Source organism: Danio rerio, chromosome 13 (assembly GCF_049306965.1).
Source record: "Danio rerio strain Tuebingen ecotype United States chromosome 13, GRCz12tu, whole genome shotgun sequence".
NCBI classification, from domain to species: Eukaryota; Metazoa; Chordata; class Actinopteri; order Cypriniformes; family Danionidae; genus Danio; species Danio rerio.
In genome coordinates, this window is record NC_133188.1 from 50282501 (window position 1) to 50304236 (window position 21736).

Below are 21736 nucleotides of genomic sequence, written 5' to 3' on the forward strand. Positions count from 1 at the left end.
GTGCGTATGTGTGTGTGTGCGCGTGTGTGTGTGCGTAGGTGTGTGCGTATGTGTGTGTGTGTGTGGCACTGAAATGTGGTTGGTCTGTACAACACATTGAACTTTTTCCATTGATTCCTAAAAAACAAACAACCCAACAATTTGCTAGCCATGAGAGCCGTTTCCACATGTTGTTTTTCTCACTGCAGCTCTACATTACAGCACAAAATGAACATTTTCACTTGTATGTGGTAAAACCACCAGAGCTTTTATATAATTGAGTGGGAAATAAAAAGACTGTCAAGAATATGAGTCACATTTCCTTCCAAAATCAAGAGAAAATGCCATTTGTTTCAGTGTTTCAGTGTAAAGTTATTTTCAGCTAACTTTATTATTGCCGAAAGAAGTTCTTCAACAGAATTACGATTTCAGCATAGGCACCAGAAGAAATGTGTGATTATGAACAGAGTGGAGCTGCTGATGAATGTGATTAAATCATCTGCTTTGAGACTAAACTGTCCCTGTGCAATTTCAAAGGGACGTTCTCTGGATTGGCTTCAGAAAGAGAGGCGAATCTAATTGCACATATGAATTATGAAAGACTTACCTCTAAAGGAGAGTCACAGAGGAACCTCTTAAACTGTGAAGGAAAAGAAGTAGAAGTGTTACTTTAAATTCATCCACATACAGTGTATAAAAAAACTACAAGGTAATACACACAAGATATGCACACAGCTGAGCACAATTGACATGGCCTTTGGTGTCATTTTATTTAAATAATAATAATAAATCCCTCCTAAATATGAGAAATTTATAGACAAATTGGCACTCTTAAAAAAAAATCGGTATTGCTGATTTTTTGTGTGGAAACTTTGTTTTTTAACAGCAGATGGCGCTCTAGGCTGGTTTTCACCAAAAGATAGCGCTCTAGGCTCATTTTACCAGCAAACGGCCTTCTAGGCAAGCTTTTTAACAGCAGACAGCACTCTAGGCTAGTTTTAAACAGCAGATGGTGCTCTAGGCAAGTTTTTAAACAGCAAACATCACTCTAGGCTAGTTTGAACAGCAGATGGTGCTCTAGGTTAGTTTTAAACAACAGATGGTGCTCTAGGTTAGTTTTAAACAACAGATGGTGCTCTAGGCTAGTTTAAACAGCAGACGGCGCTCTAGGCTAGTTTAAACAGTAGACAGCGCTCTAGGCTAGTTTAAACAGCAGATGGCGCTCTAGGCTAGTTTAAACAGCAGACAGCGCTCTAGGCTAGTTTAAAGCAAACGGTGCTTTAGGTTAGTTTAAACAGCAGATGGCGCTCTAGGCTAGTTTAAACAGCAGACTGCGCTCTAGGCTAGTTTAAACAGCAGACGGTGCATTAGGCTAGTTTAAACAGCAGATGGTGGTCTAGGCTAGTTTAAACAGCAGACGGCACTCTAGGCTAGTTTAAACAGCAGACGGTGCATTAGGCTAGTTTAAACAGCAGATGGTGGTCTAGGCTAGTTTAAACAGCAGATGGCGCTCTAGGCTAGTTTAAACAGCAGACGGTGCTCTAGGCTAGTTTAAACAGCAGACAGCACTCTATGCTAGTTTTTAAAAGCGGATGAAGCTCTAGGTATAAACAGCAGATGGTGCTCTAGGCTAGTTTTAACAGCAAATGGCGCTCTAGGCTAGTTTTAACAGCAGATAGCGCTCTAGGTTAGTTTAACAGCAGATGAAGTTCTAGGTATAAACAGCAGATGGTGCTATAGCCTAGTTTTTAAACAGCAGATGGCGCTCTAGGCTAGTTTTAACAGCAGATAGCACTCTAGGCTAGTTTTAACACCAGATGGCGCTCTAGGCTAGTTTTAACAGCAGATAGCACTCTAGGCTAGTTTTAACAGCAGATAGCGCTCTTGGCTAGTTTTAACAGCAGATGAAGCTCTAGGTATAAACAGCAGATGGTGCTATAGCCTAGTTTTTAAACAGAAGACGGTGCTCTAGGCTAGTTTTAACACCAGATGGCGCTCTAGGCTAGTTTTAACAGCAGATAGCACTCTAGGCTAGTTTTAACAGCAGATAGCGCTCTAGGCTAGTTTAACAGCAGATGAAGCTCTAGGTATAAACAGCAGATGGTGCTATAGCCTAGTTTTTAAACAGCAGATGGCGCTCTAGGCTAGTTTGAACAGCAGACAGAGCTCTAGGCTAGTTTGTAACAGCAGATGGCGCTGTAGGTTAGTTTTTAACAGCAGATAAAGCTCTAGGTATAAACAGCAGATGGTGCTCTAGGCTAGTTTCTAACAGCAGATGGCACTCTAGGCTAGTTTTTCAATAGCGATGCAGATTGAAAGTTTGTTCACCACAGCTCTAACTAACATCTGCATTTTAATACTATACGCCAGACTTGGCTTAACTATAGATTCAAATAGTGCACTTTTCTGCAGTCAATGTGAGCATAATGTAGCATGTCGGCTAACAACATCAGGCTGGTCTCACTGCCCAAACAAACAGAACAATGCTTTAAATCTTTAATTCATCTTTTAACTGTTTTTAATTCTGCTTTATTTAAGAGAGTTTATATAAACTTGGCCCTTTAGCAACACACACAACGGTAATGTTGGTAATCATGGTGATGCAAGACATTTAATTTTGTTTACTCAATTTCAAAATGAATAGCTGTTTGCTTATTAGTTAGTTTTGGCTGAAGCGAGACGGCAGTAACTGGCTTGCATTGTGGAGAAAGAGAAAAAGCAAGATGTTTATTCAAGAAGGATTTAAATAGCTTCTTGCTAATGCGTCATGAGCTTTATTTGTTAAGCGATGACTGACAGCTGAATTATTGGTAGAGCGTTTCTATGTTTAGTGCACAAACAAGACTAAAATAACTCTTATTGCAGTATTGTGATGAAATCAAACTGAGGGTCAATACAACACAAAAACACACGCACACATATACACACAATCACAAATGAAATCCATGCACAGAGAAACATAAAGCGAATCAATTTTGAAACATCTAAAATCATTAATCAGTATTAAAAATGTTTCCCAAGCTGCTTTGCTGCTGCACAAGAATAAATCTTATAAAATTAATTTTCAATGAGATCATTTACATTTACATTTAGTCATTTAGCAGTCGCTTTTATCCAAAACGACTTACAAATGAGGACAAGGAAGCAATTTACACAACTATAAGAGAAACAATGAATAAGTGCTGTAGGCAAGTTTCAGGTGTGTAAAGTGTAAGAAGCAAAACATTAGTCATGTAAGTTTTTTTTGTTTTTTTGTAATACAGTTAGCGGACGAACCAGAGTCAAAGTGGAGACTAAATAGTTGAGTTTTTAGTCGTTTCTTGAAGACAGCGAGTGACTCTGCTGTTCTGATGCAGTTAGGGAGTTCATCCACCAACTGGGCAGATTGAACGCGAAGAGTTCGGGAAAGAGATTTCTTCCCTCTTTGGGATGGAACCAAGAGGCGACGTTCATTCACAGAACGCAAGTTTCTGGAGGGCACATAGATCTGCAGAAGTGAGAGCAGATAAGAAGGAGCAAAGCCAGAAGTCGCTTTGTAAGCAAACATCAGAGCTTTGAATTTGACACAAGCAGCAACTGGCAGCCAGTGCAAACGGATGAGTAGCGGAGTGACATGTGCTCTTTTAGGTTCATTAAAGACCACTCGTGCTGCTAGATATTTCCTAATTTTTCTCAATTTAAGTGCAAATCCAATGTTGGTACTGTGACGCATGTATTCTGGGATAGTGACATGATTAAAACATACTGGAAAGAAATCCACAAACTAGTTCAGATCATTGGAAGACCTTTTGCCCTGTCTCCAAGTATATATCTTCTGAAAACTGCTCTACACCTAAATAAGCTCATTTAATCTCATGTCAAAACGAAAAACAAGATTATTTAGCTTATTCCTTTGGCAGATTACCTGGCTTAATTTAGGAAGAATAAATTTAGAAAAAAAAATTGGCATAATATTTCTTAAAACAAGACTATATTTTTCGCTTGTTTAGATTTCAGATTTTTCTTTTTAGATATTTAAACTACAAACAAGACAAACAAACTAACTATAAAAACTTTTTATTGCTGTGTAGAAATTTTCCCAGAAGGAAAAAATTTACTGGTCTTGCTATACTTGTGGGGACATTTGTTTCTGAAAGGAATACAAGGCGCACACACACATATTTAAGTCTGGTTGTAATCTGGCAAACCCAGGCTCCTGTGGTTTAAAATGCTACAAAACAACAGTGAGCAGCTCCTTATTGGACAGCGAAAGACTCGGAGAGAATTAGTCAGTAGTTACAAACTCCATATGGTGATTTCTGCATCTGCGATGTTTACAAAATAAAAGCGAATGTGGGTTGGGAAATCAAGAGTGGCTCTCAAAATACGACCATTGCCCAAACAGTTTATGATGGTTTGGTTTCGTTAAAAGTTTTGGAACACAAACAATTCTCAGAGAATGTTTCTGTGTTATATACACTCAAAACTGTACGACTTAAATCACCAGTTGGCTATTTTGCAATGCGACTCAAAGTGTTTACCTCTCCAGGCGGTTGTGTAAAAGAAGCGTAGTGTTGGGAAAGGGGGACTGGGAAAGATGGATATGAGAGCGGGGTGCGGGGAGTCGCTCGGGGGGTAAAACCTGGCACAGAGTCTCTCCTGTGTTGCCAGATACTCAACAGGGGGGTCCTAAGAACTCTATGAGAGAGGGCAACGCAGCCGTGCAGATTTCCATTAGTCTTTATACTGATCTCCTGGAGCCTGGCAGAGAAGAGCCGGATCGAGTGCTGCTGACTTAAGTGTGGACAAGATGAAGATGCACGCATGCACATACAATGCTAAATGTAGACAAGGATAGAAAAAAAAAAGAGCCAAAATGAAAAAAAAAAGAGAACTTAGAAAAATATATGGCAAATTAATACAAATTTAGGACATTATAATGCTGGAATCATGCACAGTTCGACTGAGCTTGGTATAATGTGTACATTAAATATCTGGACTTAAGCTATACTGACAATATCTGCATGTTTATTGCACAAAACAATGATCATGATTCATTCATTCATTCATTCATTCATTTTCTTTGGCTTAGTCTCTATTTCAGGGGTCGCCAAAGCAGAATTAACCACCAGCATATGTTTTACGCAGCGGATGCCCTTCCATCTGCAACCCAGTACTGGGAATCACCCATACTCATTCACACACTCACACTCATACACTAAGGTCAATTTATTTTATTAGATTTACCTAAAGTGCATGTGTTTGGACTGTGGGGGAAACCGGAGCACCCGGAGAAAACCCACACCAACACAGGGAGAGCAAACTCCACACAGAAATGCCAGCTGACCCAGCCGGGACTCAAACCAATGACCTTCTTGCTGTGAGGCAACAGTGCTTACCACCAAACCACTGTGCCACCCTGTATTCTTGATTGCTGTACATTATTTCTAACATGTTAGCATTTCTTTTCTGGAAACCCCATTTTAAAGAGATCACAGGGGATTGGGTTGGGGGTAGCTGAAGTTATATATGTTATTAAATGTATATGTTTTATATTTCAGTTTGATGATGTTGTGAATTAAACATATGTATGTATAGGGCAAATTACAATCTGAAAAAAAGTTTTTAAAAAATTAATTTGCTAAACAACAATAAAAAACATAATTAAGAAATAAACAAAAAAGGAGGAAAAGAATAAAGGAAATTAATTAATTATAAAAAAAACTTAAGGAAATAAAAGAAACAGAACAAGAAAACTTAAAAAATGTAAATAAAAAATACAAATGGAAATTTCAAATAAGAGAATAAAAGAAAAAGAAGAAAATAACAGATATTACAAACAAGCGAATAATATTTTTTTATCTGAAAAGACAAAGAAAAGAAAAACAGACAAGGAAAAAGAAACATTTTAGTAATAATTTTTTTAAGTAAGAAAAAATTTAAAGTAATAAAATAACCAAAACTGAAAAAAATTAATAAAATAAATAAATATTTTAACAAAACAAGTAAATAAATAAAATAAATAAACAAATAAATAAATAAAAATAAAAACAAAATAAATAAATAAATAAAACAACACAAATAAACACAATAAATAAAATATATAAAATAAGTAAATAAATAAAACAAAAAATAAAAATAAACAAATAAAATAAAAAAAATAATTAATTAATAAAAATAAATAAAATAAACAAATAAAATAAACAGATAAATAAATATTTAAATAAATAAATAAATAAAATACTGCAAAAGAATACAAACGAGAAACAAGAATAAAACAATAAAAGCAAAAAAGGTAAAGGGTGAAAAAACAACTTGCTCCATCCATTTCTGACCCATAAATGTAGTGATATCACAAAGCCCTCTTATTTCTCAACCTCTCCTCTCATCAATCAAATTAGAGACACTTTTCACAACTCAATCAAATCCTGGTGGAAAAAGATCCTGGCTTATTTTTCAGTTCCCCAGAACATCTCGATGTTGAAAGAAAAAACTGTTATTTATCAATTACCCACAGGACAAATGTTAAAACACAAGCCTCTTTCACCGGCTTCATTCTCTCTGTAGTCCCTATTCAAATCTGTTGTTCTGAAAAGCTCCAAAATGGCTTTTCGTGAAAGCAAAAAAGGCGAACTCTGACCAAAAGTAGGAAGTGAAATGTCTCAGCGGGAATTTGGAGCTCTACTACTTTGAAATTAGGCAGAACGTAGTGAACGTCAAGGGAACAGCCCTTAACAGACCATGAAGTCTACTGTTTAGATCAACCTACATCTCTCAGACATGTAATAAAGTAACACCATACCTCATTTACCTTATTCATTTCTGGAGTATAATCAGAATTATTAGCCCTCTTGCATATTTTTCCCAAATTTCTGTTTAACGGAGAGAAGATGAAGATTTTTTCAACACATTTCCAAACACAATAGTTTTAATACCTCATCATTACTAATAACTGATTTATTTTATCTTTGCCATGATGACAGCACATAATGTTTACTAGATATTTTTTGAGATACTAGTATTCAGCTCAAAGTGACATTTAAAGACTTAACTAGGTTAATTATGCAAGTCATTATATAACAGTGGTTTGTTCTGGAGACAATCAAAAACAAATATTGCTTATGGGGCTATTAATATTGACTTTAAAATGGTTTTAAAAAAATGTAAACTGCCCTTGTTCCAGCCGAAATAAAGCAAATAAGAAAAAAAATAACATTATAGGAAATTCTGTAAAAAAAATTCCTGAATATGTTAAACATTATTTGAAAAAATTGAGTGACAATCACACAGTGTGAACTATCAAAGACACGATCTGAGAGAATCGCCGATGAGTCGCCGATGCCTGTGAGATATTTGGCATGCTAAATATCTGGAGCTGTCGGCGATTCAAATCATGCCGTGTGAATTGAGTTTTGACTAAAAAAATAACATCAGCCATCGCCTACAGCCAATGAGAGAGCAGCTTTCACTTGTGTGTGTGTGTGTGTGTGTGTGTGTGTGTATGTGTGTGTGTGTGTGTGTGTGTGTGTGCGTGTGTGTGTGTGCGTATCCCTGCTGCAGGACAGCGGGAGGCTGGGGGAGAAGTTAAAAGCGCTCTTTTTCGGTTTATTTGGACCCACGAAATGGAGGAAAAACTAGTGGAAAAACTAGGACTAAGGAGCAACTGCATCTGTTTGACGTTTCACACAGAAAGAAATTAGTTTATTATCAACGTTGAGGAGAAATGGCTCATTCCCTTTAAACCCAGGTGAGCAAACATGTACATGTTCTACCCCATTAAAGGCTTCTTTCTCATTATGTAGTTAATAACAAAAGATATACTACATGTTTTTGGTTGTGAGACGTAGTTTGGACGAAGTTGTCTGCGATTCTTCCTATAGTGAAGTCATGCAATGTGAAAGTCCCTGTCACCGATCCATCTTGCAGTGTAAACAAAGCAGCGACGAAACGCTAGCCCAGATAGTCAAGCAGTGTGAAAACATATGTGACACGACTACTTTGAAAATCATGCAGTCTGAACTCGGCATAAAGCGCTCACGTTAAGATGACTTTAGATGTGAGTGAGACCGAACTGACTGCATGCTTCTGTTCTGTGTGTGTGCGGCAAAGCTTTTGCGCTTTTAAGAGCAACACGTGTACAATTGGAAAGGGGGCGGTAAATGATGTAATAATCGTTTATCTAGATTAATGGTTTTTCATAATTGTTAGAAGGCAAAATCGAAATCGGATTTTCGATTAATTGCACAGCCATATTAGAGGCTGCTTATATTCACTCACTGTTGCCACACAACTGTGTTTAAACCCCTTCTAAAAGCGATCTTTGCATAATAGGTCCCCTTCAATGCAAACACACACAGAGCTTTCCGTGCTATAAATAGAGCTCTGTTATGGCACCAGGAAAGAATCTGGCGGGAGATTGTCGACTCTGGCGACTTTTTATTATTTATTAATTCCCGCATTTTACGAGCAGAAGGATTTCTTCATTTGCTGTTGGCAGAGCCGGGCCAGTTTCCAGGCCTAAGGGGGACAAAGGCCTCTCTCAGGTTACTAAGCATGTCAAGAGAGTCCATATCCTGTTCACCGTCAACGTCTGTCTACGGACTCGCTGTCCTAACAGAGAGTGAGTGATTAAAGCCAGAAACGAGACTAGAAATGCAGTCAACACAATGCAAACACAAGACCGTGGTAGTAATGAGGTGATAGAGTTTACTTCAAGACATCTGATATATTATTTCATCAATACAACACTGTGTTTCCATCATCATATTTTTATGTGCAGTTTGGACATGCATAAAAACTGATTTAAGCGCCAAGATGCACATCAATTTTGAAAATGCACATAAAAAATTGATGAGCATAACTAAGTAGGATAAACTTTTTATCGATAAGAAATGATGCAAATAAACTACGATGGAAACACTTTTACTGAGCACATTCCAGTATGTGCATTTAAATAAGTCATGTGATTTTGTTATAAGAGATCATGTGATGATGAAAAAATGTGTGTGAATGTACAAACCAGTAGGCTGTGTGGTCACGTGATTTGCGTAGTCAGAAGTAGAGAGGAAGGAGGGCTGCTCAGAAATGCTACACGCCACTGTGGATGTCAAATCGTTGTCGTTCAAAAATGCCATTTAAAAACAAAGACAGTGTAAACAGGGCCTGAGTGTGTACTTTTCCCGAGCGGATTTGCAACGGGGGCGGGCGAAGGATCGCGATGTCGGTGTTGTCTATCGGAGGAACCGTATGTAATACGTACATAGCAGTGCTTGCAAAACTGTGGGGTTTTTTTTGTCGACGACACGAACGTTGTCAACATAACTCACTGGAAATCCAAAATGCTTACACACCGGCAACTTCATTGAAAGAGGAGAGGGTTTAAGCTCTGTCGACGGGTCTCCTGCTTCTGCAGTTTAACAAGCACTTCAACAAGCCTGTTTTTTCCCGCTTGGCAAGCCAAGCTGACGCGACATGGGGGCGTGGCAGCATCGACGATTCTATTTTTTGATTCGATAATCGAAATTGAGCATAAATTTCGATCGAATTCGAAATCGTGGACACCTATTCATTGTACATATCACTGTCAATTTTACATTGTCGTTGTATTTTGCACTGTCTGTATTTTGTACTGTCTGAAGCCAGCACCGAAGCTTTTTTATATATATATAAGATTTATTTATTAGATTTTTATGACAGTTAACAAACAAAAGTAAAAAGAGACAATAACATTACAAAAAGAAAAAAAATATATATATAAAAATATAATATATAAATATAACAGTACAAAATTGATTAAAAGAATAAAAATAAACCACACTATAACCCTCATAAGGGCGAGGCAGTGGCGCAGTAGGTAGTGCTGTTGTCTCACAGCAAGAAGGTCGCTGGTTCGAACCTCGGCTCAGTTGGCATTTCTGTGTGGAGTTTGCATGTTCTCTTCGCGTGGGTTTGCTCCGGTTTCCCCCACAGTCCAAAGGCATGTGGTACAGATGAATTGGGTAGGCTAAATTGTCCGTAGTGTATGAGTGTGTGTATGAATGTGTGTGGATGTTTCCCAGAGATGGGTTGCAGCTGGAAGGGCATCCGCTGCGTAATAAGTTGCTGGATAAGTTGGCGGTTCATTCTGCTGTGGCGACCCCGGATTAATAAAGGGACTAAGCCGACAAGTTAATGAATGAATGAACCCTCATATTGTGCGACACACAGTATATGACATGCATAAACACTATATGATGTGCATAAATTTTTCAAATTGAGCATATAAACAGGTCGGTACCAGACGTCGAGGTTGACAGCATGGTGTATTAAGTATAATAAACAATACTAAAAAAATAAATAAAAAATAAATAAATAAATAAAATTAAAAATTAAAAAGCGAGAGAAAAGGGAAAATGGATTAAACTAAATAGGCTGGGGGGTGGCACGTTCTTAAAACTTGTGGTTTTATGTCAAGAAAAAGTTGTATGTTTGTGCTATATCAGCAACACTAATACTCAACTGGAAGGCACAGATCAAAACAAAAATGCAAGATTGGCAACCATTTACTCCACAGTAATTGCCTCAAGTCTCAGAGATTTGACATGTTCCAAAAATGCAACCAATTATTAGAAAATTTGACCACTGAACCTCGAAGACTATGTTTAATTTTTTCTAATTAAAAAAAATAAGGCATCTTTAATCCACTGAGTATAGGATGGGGGTTAAGGAGACTTCCACTGCAACAAAATGCACCGCCTAGCTAATAATGACAGAAAAGCTATTAATTCAGAAAAATAAAATGGTAACTCACAGCCAGGGGGAAGAACTTCAAACAGGCCAATCAACGGAGAAGGATCAATATTAATATATGTAATTGCTGAAAATGAATCAAAAACAGACTCCCAAAAAGAAAACAAAGCAGCACCGAAGCTTTTCACTCATCATAGCACACGTGCTGCTGATGAAATGACAATAAAAGTGATTTGATTTGGTTCATCGCTATCTGCATTGTCTTCTGAGACGCAAGTGATTTATTAAATGGAGAAAAGATTGACGCAGCTTCTCCTACCACAGCAAATTCCATTTTTACTGTTAATATTTGGCACCAGTTAATCAGGAAGTGACGATTTTGTTCTCTTTGACTCGTTGGATGGAAACGCTGCTTTATTCGTACATCTTTTATGCCACAGTTTTGCGCAGATATTTCATTCGCATCTTCGGATGGAAACATAGCTGCGGTGGCAATTCACCTTATTCTGGAATGTGGAGGTAAGCTTTTTTCTGTGATTGTTTTATGAGCTCTGATTCACTTGATTAGAAATGACTACGAATTATAAATGGCATTTGGTCAAACTACTTGTACTACAAACAGAGTGTGTTTATGACAATATGTAAATTTTAATATAAAATTTTCACCGTTAATACAATTGGCTAAAAATCATTGAAAGGGAATGAGAGCCAAAAGCCCCTTTCACACAGTGATACCGGTAAATATCTGGAAAATTTCCGGAACGACTTTACCGGTATATTGAAAAAAGCGCTGTTCACACAGGCGAGGACGTTACGGAAATTTTCCGGAAAAGAGCATTCACACATCCATTCCAAAATACCGGTAAATTCTGACATCATTCACCACAAATGAGCTTTAAACGGCTGCGCTTGTATTTGTAAACATTTGACTAAATTACAAACTCTGTGGATGATCAATATTGTGAACAACTTTCGCAGGATCACTTTCGCATGTCGAGATGTTCATAATATGTGCGTGTGCAGGCGCTCACAGGCTGTTTCACAGGCACGCGCAAAGCTTGAAGGTAAACAAGCAACGGCTTATCATAAGCATCTCATCGATGATTATTTACACAGTTGGCATTAAGAAGAACATATAAACGTGATCTGACTAACTTCTAGCAGCTAAATGCGTCTGGAAAAATATTCAAAGGCTTTTATTCTCACAAACCGCGCAGACGTAAATGCGCCTGACTGTTGTGATTGGCTAAAGCAGACGTCTCACGTCAGCACGTTCTAGACGTGCACGCGCTTATTACGGCAATCTTCCTTCTGCATTCACACAGCGCAGCATTCCGGCAAATTGCCGGTAATGTTACAACTTCTCCTTCCGGAAAATAGCCAGAATGAATTTACCGGTATTTTCAAAAAGGACCTGTTCACACATACAACCTTTCCGGAAAATTGCCGGTAATTTTCCGGAAAGGTCTGTATGTGTGAAAGGGTCTATAGTCTCAACTTAGATAATTAGGCTCCAATAGATGAAACGAATAAGGTCAATATTATTAATCCCAATTCCTCACTGTAAAATTAAATAAATAAAAAATAAATGCAAACATGTGTGTATGTGTACATAATAATAATTCCTTACATTTATATAGCGCTTTTCTAGACACTCAAAGTGCTTTACACATTGGGGGGAATCTCCTCATCCACCACCAGTGTGCAGCATCCACCTGGATGACGCAACGGCAGCCATATTGCAGCTAGACTGCACACTAGCTGATTGGTGGAGAGGAGACAGAGTGATGAAGCCCATTATGGTATGGGGATGGTTAGGAGGCCATGATGGACAGAGGGCTAGTGGGCAAATTTGGCCAGGATGCCGGGGTTAAACCCCTACTTTTTCCTCAAAGGACATCCTGGGATTTTTAACGATCACAGAGAGACCTCGGGACCTCGGTTTAACATCTGATTCGATGCACGGCACTAACTCAGAAGTAGTCCACTTCACTATACTGGGGTATTAGGACCCACACAGACCGCAGGTTGAGCATCTCCTACTGTCCTTACCAACACCACTTCCAAGAGAAACCTAGTTTTCCCATTTGGTCTCCCATCCAGGTACTGACCAGGTGCAGCCCCGCTTAGCTTCAGTGGGCGACCATGTGAGAGTTGCAGAGAGCTAGCTGCAGAGAACTAATTATAAATATATACCTATACAAACAGTTCCTCATATTTTATAATGTGTTGAATGAATTGCATTATGAAAAAAAAAAGTGATTTTTAGTAGCTTGAATTTATGTTATTGTCTGGGTCAGTCAAGTTACAGTACAAAAATCAGTAAAAAGCTTCTTTGTTATTTAATTAATTGATGTTCGTATATTTATTTCTTAAACAATATATTGTTTCAAACTGCAAAAATGTCAACAAAAGTCACTTAATTAAACTTTACATTTAAATTTAAACATCAGGGAAGATTTTGAGGTCCTTTAATGTTTTTAAAAGTGTAAATAAAAGAAAAACAGCCTTGAATCACATAAAGGAAACTTGATTAACATTTTTTGGAGAATATTAAAGTATATTTGTGGTAAAAATGCTGCCTTGTAATATCTATTTTAAAAAAGTTTCTATATGAGGAATGATGGTAGAACATCCAAGATAAAAATAAATCTATAAATTATGTTTCCATATAATATATAAAAAAGTGGAGTCATTTAAAAACAAACTTTACAATTGACAAATCAAAGGCAATTATAAATAAATCTGATAATAAGTTGCAGCAAAAAAATTATAATCTTTCAAAAGCTTAATTTTTTTAATAAATCATTCAATATATCATAGCATCTTGTCTCTCTTTTCATATTTCAATATAAAGTAAATCAGTAACAACCGTATTTATGAGCTGTATGTGTTTGTTCAGTGCAGGTCTGTATTGTTATAACAACTAATGCTTTTTTCAATCACTCTTTATATAGAAAGAATTCGGTTTCTCTTGGCCTTTGTCCTCCTGACGATGTTGTAAAAATACTCTACAAGATTCCTAGCCTGCGAATGTTGCTTCTTTTCTGACACCTAATTAAGTTATGGCTGTGTTTCACAGAGGTGTGTGTGCATGTGGCCCGGCCCAGACTAAGACTGAAATAACACACGGTAGAAACCCACTTACATTTCAACAGATCCACCCAGTCCTAATTCACTCTCTACCAAAACACAGCTGAATTATTGGTTACACACGTTTTTTATAAAAACACTATATACTACACAGACAAAAAAACTAATATTGACACAACATTACAAGCTTAAAAATGGTTTCTACCTGCCTCTGTAATGAAACATTATAGGACCTTACTGATGAATACAACTTCATACATGTCTACCACTGCGCACATGTTACTAAACTCAAGATACTGCTTTGACGTGCAATGTTCATGCAATGTGAGGAATTGATATAAATCCCTAGCCTCAGATTTTGCTCCTCAACACAGGATATTCTTCAGTTTTTTCATTTTTACGTTTAGTTCTATCAGATTCACTATAATGTAAGTGCAACGCAGCCAGTGCATCAAAACAGGTATTGTAAAAAAATAAATAAAAATAAAAATAAAAAATTTAATAAATAAAAATCAGTAGACTTTTTCCCCTCAATTTAAAGACCAAAAAACTATAGTTTTACTATCACACGACATGAACTATTTTATTAAAACACCATTTATTTCAGAAATGATTCTTTATAATGATTATATATTGTTTTTAATATCACTTTTTTTGTCAACGTTAATAATGCAACTAATTTAGAAATTCAAAGATAAAATAAAATAAACAAACAAACAAGTAATGTGAGCAAATAAGTGAGCAAGGAAAGTAAGCAAGTGTGCAAATACGTTACTTAATAAAAAAATTAAGTAAGTAAAATAAGGTAAAATTAAAAATAAAAGTCAAGTAAAGGTAAAAGTAAAGTATGCAAGTAAGTAAAGAAAGTATTATAATTAAAGTGAAGTAAATTAAGCACGTAAAGTAAGAAGTAAGTAAAGAAAATTACGCAAGTAAAGAAAGTAAAGCAAGTAAAGCAAGTAAGTGATGTGAAGTGAGTAAGTAAAGTAAGAAGTAAATCAAGTAAGTACGTAAAGTAAGGTGAAATGAGTAAAGTAAGCAAAGTGAGTAAAGTAAGTAAAGTAAAGAGTAAAGTATGCAAGAGAAGAAAGGTAGGTAAGTGAAGTACGTAAAGTGAGTAAAGTGAAGGAAAGTAAGTGAAGAAAATTAAGTACATACGTAAAATGAAGTAAAGTACGTAAAGTAAGTGAAATGAGTAAAGAAAAGTATGTAAGTAAATAAAGTAATGTAAGTGAAGTAAATCAAGTAAGTAAGTAAAGTGAAGTGAGTAAAGTAAGCAAAGTGAGTAAAGTAAGTATGCAAATGAAGAAACTTAAGTAAAGTAAGTAAAGTGAGTAAAGTGAAGTAAAGTAAGTGAAGAAAATTAGGTATATACGTAAAATGAAGTAAAGTACGTAAAGTAAGTGAAATGAGTAAAGAAAAGTATGTAAGTAAATAAAGTAAAATAAGTGAAGTAAATCAAGTACATGAAGTAAAGTGAAGTGAGTAAAGTAAGCAAAGTGAGTAAAGTAAGTATGCAAGTGAAGAAACTTAAGTGAAGTAAGTAAAGTGAGTAAAGTGAAGTAAAGTAAGTGAAGTAAATTAAGTACATACGTAAAGTGAAGAAAAGTCCGTAAAGTAAGTGAAGTGAAGAAGTGAAGTGAGTAAAGTAAATAAAGTAAGTGAGGTAAGTAAATTAAGAACGTAAAGTAAATGAAGTAAAATAAGTGAAGTGAAGTAGTAGTAGTAGTAGTAGTAGTAGTAGTAGAATTTGCTCTTCAGTGTTTGGACTCTCAGTAATGACTTTAAACCACACTGAACTGAGCTGAACTGAACTGAACTTAAACACTAAAAACTGAACTACCCTGATCCAGTTACTATGACCATTTATGTGAAGCTGCTTTGACACAATCTACATTGTAAAAGCGCTATACAAATAAAGCTGAATTGAATTGAATAGTAGTAGTAAACTTTATTGTCCTTGACAGGAAATTTGTTATGGGCATCACCATATTTCTGTAGACATTCCATAAAAACAAGCAATAAAAAACAATACAAAAATACAGTAATTGAGTACAGTAAGCAAAATAAGTGAAGTCATTTAAGTACGTAAAGTAAAGTGAGTACGTAAAGTAAGTGAAGTGATGTAATTAAAGTGAGTAAAGTAAGTAAAGTAGGTAAAGTATGCAAGTGAAGAAAGGTAAGTGAAGTAAGTAAAGTGAAGTAAAGGAAGTAAAGTACATTAAGTACATACGTAAAGTGAAGTAAAGTGAAGTGAGTAAAGTAAATCAAGTAAGTGAGGTAAGTAAATTAAGTACTTAAAGTAAATAAGGTAAATTAAGTACGTAAAGTAAATTAAGTAAATTAAGTAAAGTAGTAGTAGTAGTAGTAGTAGTAAACTTTATTGTCAACGTTAATAATGCAACTAATTTAGAAATTCAAAGATAAAATAAAATAAACAAATACACAAATAAGTAATGTTAGTAAGTGAGCAAGGAAAGTAAGCAAGTGTGCAAATACGTTAGGCAAAAATTAAGTAAGTAAAATAAGGTAAAATTAAAAATAAAAGTCAAGTAAAGGTAAAAGTAAAGTATGCAAATAAGTAAACAAAGTATTGTAATTAAAGTGAAGTAAATTAAGCACGTAAAGTAAGTGAAGTAAGTAAAGAAAAGTACGCAAGTAAAGAAAGTAAAGTAAGTAAAGCAAGTAAGTGATGTGAAGTGAGTAAAGTAAGTAAAGTTAGAAGTAAATCAAGTAAGTACGTAAAGTAAGGTGAATTGAGTAAAGTAAGCAAAGTGAGTAAAGTAAGTAAAGTAAAGAGTAAAGTATGCAAGAGAAGAAAGGTAGGTAAGTGAAGTACGTAAAGTGAGTAAAGTGAAGGAAAGTAAGTGAAGAAAATTAAGTACATACGTAAAATGAAGTAGGTAAAGTAAGTGAAATGAGTAAAGAAAAGTATGTAAGTAAATAAAGTAAAGTAAGTGAAGTAAATTAAGTAAGTAAGTAAAGTAAAGTGAAGTAAGTAAAGTAAGCAAAGTGAGTAAAGTATGCAAGTGAAGAAACTTAAGTGAAGTAAAGTGAGTAAAGTGAAGTAAAGTAAGTGAAGAAAATTAAGTATATACGTAAAATGAAGTAAAGTACGTAAAGTAAGTGAAATGAGTAAAGAAAAGTATGTAAGTAAATAAAGTAAAGTAAGTGAAGTAAATCAAGTAAGTAAAGTAAAGTGAAGTGAGTAAAGAAAGCAAAGTGAGTAAAGTAAGTATGCAAGTGAAGAAACTTAAGTGAAGTAAGTAAAGTGAGTAAAGTGAAGTAAAGTAAGTGAGGTAAATTAAGTACATACGTAAAGTGAAGAAAAGTCCGTAAAGTAAGTGAAGTGAAGAAGTGAAGTGAGTAAAGTAAATAAAGTAAGTGAGGTAAGTAAATTAAGAACGTAAAGTAAAGTGAAGTAGTAGTAGTAGTAGTAGTAGTAGTAGAAGAATTTGCTCTTCAGTGTTTGGACTCTCAGTAATGACTTTAAACCACACTGAACTGAGCTAAACTGAACTGAACTTAAACACTAAAAACTGAACTACACTGTTCCAGTTACTATGACCATTTATGTGAAACTGCTTTGACACAATCTACATTGTAAAAGCGCTATACAAATAAAGCTGAATTGAATTGAATAGAAGTAATAAACTTTATTGTCCTTGACAGGAAATTTGTTATGGGCATCACCATATTTCTGTAGACATTCCATAAAAACAAGCAATAAAAAACAATACAAAAATACAGTAAGTGAGTAAAGTAAAGTAAAATAAGTGAAGTCATTTAAGTACGTAAAATATAGTAAAGTAAGTAAAGTAAGCAAGTGAAGTAAATTAAGTACGTAAAGTAAAAATTAAAGTAAAGGCAAGTACAGTAAGTGAATTAAGTAAATTAAGTAAGTACGTAAAGTAAGTATAGTAAATAAAGTAAGTGAAGAAGTAAAGTAAAAGTAAATTAAAGTAAGTAAAGTAAGTAAATTATGTAAAGTAAGTAAAGTGATGCAAGTGAAGTGAGTAAAGTAAGAAAGTAAAAAAAGCAAACAAGTAAGCAAAGTCAGGAACACGAGTAAGGGTAGTAAGTAAAGTATAAGCAAGTAACTAAGTAAAAGTAAGTACAGTAAATACAACAAGTATTTAAGTAAACAAGTAAGTAAGTGTTTTGTTTTTAAGGATCAGCCAAAGAGACGTTAGTGAGCATACAGCTTCAGCTCATGGTGTTGTGAGTTTCATGCAGTTGTGAATGAGTTATGTACAGGTCAGTACCTGGCTCTTACTGCACTCGTGTGGAGCGTCGCCGTGAACCGTCATCTGGTAGCGGGCATAGAGCGCCGCTGACTGCTCGTATGATGCCATGAAATCCGGCTCCTCAAAGCTGACCGGCACTAGCCTCACCTTCAGAGTGATGGAGGGAGGGATGATTAGAGGGAGGAGAACAAACGCCATGGAGGACAAGATGAGTTAAGAGAAGAGAAGAGGAACAATGGATGGAAAATAGATGGAGCATGATTGGTGGGTATGGAAATGAGAGGAGGATGATAATAAAAAACAAGGTGTTGATAAAAGGGGAGTGGTTAATGCAGGAATAACAATGTAATGATATAAACAGCACCGTATATCAGATGTTCAGTGGGTTCCTATTCACTGTTCTTACCACAAACTCATAAATGAACTACACTGTAAAAATGCTGGGTTCTACACATTCGATTTGACAATATGAAATTAAGGTAACTTCTTGTTAGTTTTTACTAATTTAAGTTGATTTAACATAAAAAAATTGAGTCGTCTAAAAAAAACTTCAAGAATTGAGTTGATTAAGCTTATTTTAAATAAGTACTTTGAACAACTTAAATTTTCCTGAGTGTATTTTAAAACTGATCCATATCAGACAGTGGTAATAACAAAAACATTCACAGCAATTCACTCACTTTTTAAATTAAGGGCTTAATATGTTTAACTTTGTATGAAGCAAGAGATCACAATGACATTTGATAACATGTGCAGGTGCTGTAGTGCTGTCCCAATTCTTAGGGGTAAAATTTGAAGCCCTTCCCCTTCACACTCGGTTTTAAGGCCCAAGGGGAAGGGGAAAGGGTAGGGGTACAAAAATAGAATTGGGATTGGGCCTAAGTAAAGTACTAAACACATCAGTTCTGTTCAGACTGTTAGTCTTGCATATGAAATTAGTTTAAAACAGAACTAAATTTGTCAGATTCTATCTTTTAAAAAATTGTAAATATGAACCCAAATATCTTAGTCATTCCTTTTAAATCAGCATTTTACAATCGCTTCCAACTATTTAAAACAAAAAGTTACTAAGTCTGTCTCCAAATACAATACTGGCTAATAGTATACTGTAAAACCCAAAAAGTTCAGGTAACTCAAACCTAGTCCTAAAGCCTAGTTCACACTACAGGATTTTAAACATCAGCAGATCGCTGTGCCGTTCACACTACATGACCTGACTTTGTGTCTTTTAATCTCTGTGGTGTTCACACTACGCAACACTCTGTGAATGATCCACAAGAGGAGGGTCACACACTACATGATCTGACAACAACTCATTCCCCATCAGCTCATTCAAGCTACCAAACCACAGCCAATGAAATTTTGAGGGAGGAGTCGTCAGAAAAAAGCTGAACACTATTGGCTGCTTGTGTGCTGATGACATCACTGACAGCGTTTCAAGCTTTAGAGAAAGCATTTAAAAACATCGTCAAATCAGCTGATTTATCAGCGCATTAATCACTCATCTGCAGGTTCCAGTGGTTTGTAATTTTTGTAATTTTATAACTCTTTGAAATAAAACTAACATATTTATAACACCCCGCCGTTTTCTAACTATCAGTGTATTTCTTTCTGACATTGTTATTTTTTTTTATTACAAAACAGTAAAGAACTGAGCATTTCTGCCTTAAATTACCATATTGGTTAAAATGACTGCATGCATGTCTGATACTTTCACTGTGACTTAAAATATGTGTGCATTTTCTTGCCTAGCAACTTCCTGCTAACATAAACAAAACTTTCTGATGGCAAAAACATCAATTTACTTCAGATATCTTTAAAAACAGCATATTCTGTGCTGTGAAATAGCTCCTGTTTGAAAGTGTAAATGAAAGCCAAGATCTTTAAGTGTTTTAGTATCTTAACTACATATTTATAGGCTGTATTACAAAAAAAAGATGATATTTTTAGGGTAATGGTGTCATTAAATATGATGCCAGACATTCAAAGCTTAATTTTAATATATCAATAATAGCTTTGAATGTAAATATGTTGTGACAATATGGCGTTTTATATAAGAACCGTCAGAATGAGCAGTATGGTAATTCTAATAGTAACAGAATTCTAGTTCCACTGTTAATATAGCCTACTCTCATGTCTGTGCTAACGCAGAATGAAGCGAGTGCACCGATGCCCATTCTGACCAATCACAGATGTTTCTGCTGAGCTCCTGAACACACAGGCACGCGGCTCATGCTGATATGCTCTCTCATTGGCTGCAGCTCGTCACTACATCTGACCACACGTGGGGTTGAGTCGGCCGACTGCTCTGGAATATTTAGCATGCTGAATGTTGGATTTCCGTCTGCGAGGTGTCGGCGACGCGTCAGCGAGCCTCGTTGATGCGTTGTTCAGTAGTTCACACATAAAGAGCGGCGAGCACCCGCAGATTTCTTCCCGATCACAGCCCGATCTGTCGGCGAGCTCGTTAACTTCCAAATCGGGCTCAAATCAGGCTTAAATCCTCTAGTGTGAACTAGGCATAAGGAGTACTGTGAACTTAATCCATTTGAGTGCAAATGAAGCAATTTGAGCACAGTAAAACCCAATATATGAAGAGAACTCAAACCAAAGGAGTACTGTAAAAGCCAATAAGTTAAGGCAACTCAAACCATTTGAGGAAACCGGTTGCTACAAACCATTGGAGTTAAAAGACTAATCAATATGAGTACTGTAAACTACTGTTATCTATATGAGTACTGGTTTAACTCCATTAAAGTTGAAGTAATGAGGTATATAATTAACTTATCAAATGAGTAGAATTAACTTTCAGTCACATTTGAGTTAACTAGACTCATTTCGTTTGATAAAGTTGACTGTTGGGTTTTACAGTGTAGTGATCTTATTGGTCTGATTAGGGTAATAAACAGTAAAATTGGATTGAAAACCCATGCTCTGCTTCTCTTTATACTTAAAAACATGTTGCTTGTTTTTTTTTTTTGTTTTTATGTTAGGAAAAGGGAATTGCATGAAAGGTAATGTGTGTTATGGAGGGTGAATGTTGGGGAACGGGGGGCTGAAGGTGAGGCTGGTGCACTGGGGCCGTGAAGCTCAGCTCAAGGCTAAAATCACATGGACTCAAACAGACTGTCAATAAACCTGATGAACTACAGATTAACACTTTGTGCAGAGAGGGCAGGAGGTTCAGTCCCTTGACTGAGGGAAAAAAAGGCTTGCTCTATCTCTTCTGATGAATTTGGCACACAAAAATCAGCAGTCTGAACCAAAAATAATACACTGTAGAAAGTGAAAGTTATTAAAAAGTGAGTTAAGCCGTTGCCTTACATGAGACAAGTTGACTTTACTTAAAAAAAAAAAATTTGAGTAAACGAATTTTAACTTGAAACTTGAGTCAACTTCATTCATTGATTCATTCACTTTCCTTTGGCTGTCTTTGAAATCAGAGGTTGCCACAGCGGAATGAACCACCAACTATTCCAGGATATGTTATATGAAGCGGATGCCCTTTCAGCCACAACCCAGTACTGGGAAACACCCATACACACTCATTCTCATACACTACGGCAAATTTAGTTTACCCAATTGACTTTACTTTAAAAAAATTGAGTAAACAAATTTTAACTTGAAACTGCTGAGTCAGCTTCATTCATTGATTCATTCACTTTCCAGTCACACTTTACAATAAGGTTCATTAGTTAATGTTAATTAAT

General features: G+C 35.8%; 1 protein-coding gene across 17 annotated transcripts in view; it reads right to left on the minus strand.

The window, feature by feature from the left end:
• ate1 (arginyltransferase 1) overlaps positions 1-21736 on the minus strand; it is a 247985-nt gene that overhangs the window by 127251 nt on the left and 98998 nt on the right. For 9 of the 17 annotated variants that reach the window (XR_012388380.1, XM_073919136.1, XM_073919129.1 and 6 more), the window contains 2 exons: positions 18045-18173; positions 587-619 (listed from right to left, as the gene is read on the minus strand). Coding sequence is in view for 15 of the 17 variants with exons in the window: in XM_073919136.1 (XP_073775237.1) it covers positions 587-619; positions 18045-18173 (162 nt within the window). In the remaining 2 variants the exon portion in view is untranslated. 17 annotated transcript variants of the gene reach the window in all.